General features: G+C 46.8%; 1 protein-coding gene across 1 annotated transcript; it reads right to left on the bottom strand.

Moving 5' to 3' along the window:
• Positions 1–1,413: 1,413 nt before the first annotated feature.
• Positions 1,414–5,145, bottom strand: LOC311376691 (trimeric intracellular cation channel type B-like). The gene is made up of 3 exons (XM_084491188.1): positions 4,954–5,145; positions 4,417–4,534; positions 1,414–2,578 (listed from the first exon to the last, which is right to left on the bottom strand). Exons 1-3 carry the CDS (start codon positions 4,959–4,961, stop codon positions 2,195–2,197), a joined length of 510 nt encoding a protein of 169 aa, XP_084347314.1. The 5' UTR covers positions 4,962–5,145; the 3' UTR covers positions 1,414–2,194.
• Positions 5,146–5,585: the final 440 nt, after the last annotated feature.

Genomic DNA, 5,585 nt, shown 5'->3' with positions numbered 1-5,585 from the left:
GATGAGGTATCAATCAGTGGGATGGTGTCACGCTGATGCAATGTTTCATCATTAAATGCGGGGAAAAGGTGCAGGGTGGGAGGTGGGGGTGGTGGGGGGATAGCTGTGCCATCGCCCGCTCATCTCATTTTTCCGCCGTGTTCGAGAGAAAGTATAGTTTATGAATACAAGAAACCAGATGAGCTGTTATGACGGTAACACGTTTATATTTACATTCACATTTAGGTCACTGTTACGCCCCATTCTAGGGACCTAGGACGCAACATGAAAAACACCCCTCTTCCCCAACTCCCAAGTAGCCACTAGCACACGTGTTGGTCCTTTTTAAATGATTACAGGATTTATTCACACAAACAATTATCAAAGTAACTAAGGTAGGCTTCAGGGTGGACCCAGGCCAAAATAACAAACAAAACGTCCCTATCTGAAACAAAAGACTCTAACCTAAGAAAACAAATGACAATCAAATCAGCTCCCTTTCTAATGAAAACAGGAGGAAACAATACAAACTGAAATGGCAGTCCACCCCTACTGTTTAAACAGAAACTTCTAAACTAAAATACAGGACATAAAAACACGTCTGGCTTGTTGGGAGAGGAGGATGGAAGTGCTGGCTTCCACGGTGGCCATCTTGACTCATTTTATTCTTGCCTTGGCCAATCACTGTCCCCGACCGAAACGAGTGGACCAATCCCCACCCGGGAATGGCACATTACTATTTACATAGAAGATTGACAGAAAGCACAAAGCCACACACACAACCACAGAATATAAAAACTACGACCACAGTCGTAACAGTCACATTTAGCAGACGCTTTTATCCAAAGCGACTTACAATAAGTACATTTTTCATAAGAAGTGAAACAATATATCGCTGTCGGTACAGTAAAGATGTTCATAGAACCAAGTGCAGGTACTAACAAATTGTTAGGCTAACCCCATTCCCTGTATAGCTAGCTACTGCAGATGCTACACAATTAAGTACTATGAATAAATACAACGTACATTAAGTGCGTTCATTAAGTGCATTCATTAAGGCCAGGACGTACAACAGACAATAGCGGGCAGGGGGACTGAATGGCTATGCAGAGTCTAGGTACACGTTTGGTTCCATTGAGGTCTGAGTGTTTTTAATCAGTTATCCAAGTACCAATTGGCTGAGTCCAGTTCAGTAACAGACCCCCGGTTCCACCGCGAGGTTCAAGCTCTGTTCCTTTTGTGACATCACAAATGGGAGCGTAAAAAATACAGTACAGATGAATGTCCACTCCATCGAGTCGAGCAGGAGATTGCTCCCATGTCACAAAGGTAAAGGGATGTTGGAACGATGAGGTCAAGTTTAGAACCCTTTAACTCCTATAATATGTGTATTTCGTTACTTGACAAAGAAAGAACCACGCGCGTTTTGGAATTCGTATTAATATATTTATTTTCAAGCATTCCCACGCATTCAAAAGCATCCACCATATAATCTGAATAGAGTGTAAAAAAAAGCATTATCTTCAAGACAAAAATATTCTTTACATTCAGCAGTGCAATTCTGTGTATGCACAGGATAACACATCTCAGCAGTACCTGACAATACATATTTGAGTCCTTTTAGGAATTTCCTCAGAAAGTGCAGAATAAGGAGTACGACATACTGTACGCCGTACCAAAATAAGCATTTATACAGAAGAGAGAGCAGACAAACGACATCAGATCAGTAGTCAAACAGCCCAGGTCTGTCCCCAAAAACACGATCGATTTAGATATAATAAAACTATGATTTGTCATTATAAATACGTATAAAAAGCCTGCTAAACACTTTTTCCCCTACTTTTTTCGCCGGGGCTCAGCATGGTTCTCAATCCCTCGATGGAGGAGTGTTACAGCACTGCGTGGTGAAAACGGGGGTCACAGTCACCCTAGAATTAAATAGGAGAACTTTGATTGGGGCGTCACACTACACATTCGGAATTTCAACAGGGGCCTATTATTTCCCCATTGTAATTATTTTCCCTGTCAGTTCAAGAGTTAAATACAGCTCTGGAAATTAAAAAAATAGAATATATACAGCAAAGAGAGAGAGAGCGAGAGAGAGAGAGCACCGAAAGCGAGCCTCGTCGTCACACGCTGACCAATGTAAAACTTAAAAAAAAAAAAAAAGCTTTACAGAGGGGAGGGGCGAGGCACCAACGGTCAAAATGGCCGACTAGTCGGTCTTCTTGGAGCTTCTCTCTTCTTCCTGTTCTTTGGTCTTGGCGGCTCTTTGGTCTTCTCTCTTCCCCCGCGTAGGGGAAGCCAAGGCCTGGCTTCTCCTCTCGCCGGACTCCTTGGTCGGCACGGAGGAGGAGGGGGAGGAGGAGGAGGAGGAGGAGGAGGAGGGGGGTGGCGACGGGGACGGTTTCTTCTTGTTGACGGCGCCGGCGGTGGCCGTGCTGCCGTTGTCGATGGCGACCGGCTTCCTGCCGTCGGAGCTGAGGGCGGTGTACGGGGAGGAGGAGGAGGAGGAGGAGTCGGCGAACAGTGTCCTGTAGATGACCGACTCCACCAGGGCGAAGGGGGAGGTGGAGGAGCCTGTGATGATGATCCTTGCCTGGGGAGAGGAGGAGGAGGAGGAGGTGGAGGAGGAGGAAGAGGGAGGAGGAGGAGGAGGAGGAGGAGGAGGAAGAGGGAGGAGGAGGAGGAGGAGGAGGAGGAGGAAGAGGAGGAGGAGGAGGAGGAGGAGGAGGAGGAGGTGGAGGAGGAAGAGGAGGAGGAGGAGGAGGAGGAGGTGGAGGAAGAGGAGGTGGAGGAGGAGGAGGTGGAGGAAGAGGAGGTGGAGGAGGAGGTGGAGGAGGAGGAGGAGGAGGAGGAGGGAAGAGATTACATGGTTGTTAGAGGTTGCGAGGTGGTGCTATGTAACGCGATGCAGTGTTATTCTGCGTTACGCTGTGATACACTACGCCAGGCTCGGCTACGCTATGCAGCGCTACATACGGTCACGGTAATGCGATTAGATACGGTACAACGCGACGCTACTCCTCTATACGCGTGAACTTCTGTGTGAGGAACAGGGCGACACGATGAGAATGCGGAGCGTCGAAACATCGTCAACACAAAACAACAAACAGCGGGCAGGCAACAAGTGTCGAATCTGATGAAACGGCCCGTCATTAATTGGGCCGATCAGAGCTGGATGGGAGCTAATAGCGGTCGGAGGGGGCGGGAGAGAAGGGCTGCTGGTAGGTTTATCTTCGTCTCAGCAAAGCGCTCAAGTTTTCCCACAGAAAAGGGAAGGGAGATGATGTAAGCTGATGAAAATGATGCAAAAAGAGGAGCCCGTGGGGTAATACCCAACTAATGTGAGTCACCAACCGCTGGAAACTTTTATGAAAAGGCAGTGTAGGTGGAAAGGTCACGACGGAGAGACGATGCTACACCCCCCCCCCCCCAACACCGCACGGTGCTGTCGCCAGGGCCGGAGGGGGAAACACACTGCGGATCAAATGAGCCCCGTTGCGGTTCAGCTCATTTGACTAAACTCTCGAATGAAGTACAATGAGAAGAACATGGAAATGAAGAGCAATGCAAGGTGGTTAAAGGCCAACGCGTTAGCCTAAAATATAATAAAACACTTTCACGATCAAATAATTCAAATGCTGACAGTCAGCGTAAATAAACAATATTGTATTACTATTATTATATAATATAACACAGATAAAAACATTTAGAAAGATCTACATTTTCACCATAACCAAGGTGTTTTTCAAATGTAGTAACCATGGTCACTGCCAGCTATATTTGGCTAATTTATATTAGCCGACATCTTATAAGTTGACTACTGTCATAACCGGAGGCCTGTGTCAATTAACTTGTGACATCACAAGGGGGGCGTGCCCACCGAGACGAAAGATCAACTGGTAGGCCATTTCAAACCCGTCCAACGCAACTCCCAACTGGGGGTGTCCGCGAAGACGTATGATGGATAGATCGCCATCAGGGTGGACAGACTCGACCATACAGCTGGAGGCACGCGCCCAGTAGTGATGCCACAAGTGGGTGGATGTTGAAATGGCCTAACAGTTGATCAAGCTGTGATGTCACAAACGGTTGATTTTTTTTTTTTGAATGGCCTGGAGGGTTGATCATCAATCACTTGTGATCGTCAAAAATGGTATTTGAATGACCTCCTAGTTGATCATCACATCTGGGTGGACGCCACCACTTGTGATGTCACAAATGGTTTATTATTTAAATCGCCAACCAGTTGATCATACATCTGGGTGGAGAGTTCCACTTGTGATGTCACAAATGGTTTATTTATTGAAATAACCTCCCAGCTGACCGTACATCTGGGTGGATGCCGCCACCGCGTGATGTGGACTTTGACTTTGTGGCTCGCCATGACTAACAGGGGGCCCCTCTGAGGGAGGCTGGTGTGACGACACGGACCTTGTTGACCACGTTGAAGACGGTGTAGAAGAGCATGAGGTGGTGCTTCTGGAGGGGCAGGTAGCTGGTGTGCTGGAGGGAGAACATCACCGCCCCGATCAGGGTGATCTTGGTGGGGCTAGAAGGCGAGAGGCGACAGGGCGACAGGGGTCAGGAGGTCAGCAGGGTCAGAAACAGAGCGACGTCATGCTTATCTGTAGCAAAGTTGCAGGTGAGGCAAAAACATGAAAATGAAAATACAAAAATGACTTATAAACTTGGTGTTTTTCGTGACAAAACATCGACTTGATTGCTCATTGGCTAAGAAGGTGACCCGTACAAGGGGTTTGTCTCGGTGTATGGACGCAACGGTGAAACGCAGGACACAAAAGTGCCAAATAATATCTGAACAGATTTCTGACAATTCACAAAATATGAAGCGTGCTCAGATGTGCAAATGGCGTCACGGTACAGGTAGTGGTATTGTTAAAACCCATGGAATGACGCGTGTAGCGGTTGCGCTGTGAAGTATTCCAAGGTGCGGGTGCGGGGTCTTACTAGGACATCTTGAGGAGCTCGTTGGTCTCCGGTTTCCAGACCCCTCGGACCAGCTGCTCAAAGTTAGCTATGAGCCCGCCTCCGGCACCTAGCGGGACCACGGAGCCGTCATCATGTTAATCATCACAGCTTCATTTAGAACCAGGTCTATTTTTTACTCCTAAGCATCTTTACTTCTAAGGGCTTCTCATCAACAGAGCAGGATAATAATGAGGTATGGACGATACAAATGGATAGAACCATCGTACAAAATAAAAGTTAAATAGCTTAGCAGGAAATAAACTAAATGTAGGACTGTAATCAAACATAAAGTAAGTAACGACAACAAATTCAAATTTCAAATTCAAAGTCAAATCAACAAAAATCATGTCTAGTATGATTTAACGGGTACTACTTAAAATGGTTAGGGTATTGCACCCCCATCCAAAGTCGAAACAAAGTACTCATTAACCTAGGGTACGGTATAATCACGTCGATTTAAGATTCTCCAGTACTACAACTGGCTTGAGTCCTCTCAAACTCGGCGGTGCATCACCAACAAAAGATTCCCATGATGCATTCTGATGTCGTCCAAGCCCTGTACCACATCCACACATCCACACAAAAGCTAAGTCCCAGAGCTACACCAGCGG

Source organism: Micromesistius poutassou (genome assembly GCF_964030765.1).
Source record: "Micromesistius poutassou genome assembly, contig: SCAFFOLD_6111, whole genome shotgun sequence".
Taxonomy (NCBI): Eukaryota; Metazoa; Chordata; class Actinopteri; order Gadiformes; family Gadidae; genus Micromesistius; species Micromesistius poutassou.
This window is presented reverse-complemented; position numbering and strand designations above follow the sequence as displayed.

Coding starts and splice junctions, on each gene's coding strand:
- LOC311376691 (XM_084491188.1), bottom strand. Junction 2,579..4,416: donor TCTTCAACGTGGTCAACAAG/GTCCGTGTCGTC, acceptor TCCTCTCCCCAG/GCAAGGATCATCATCACAGG.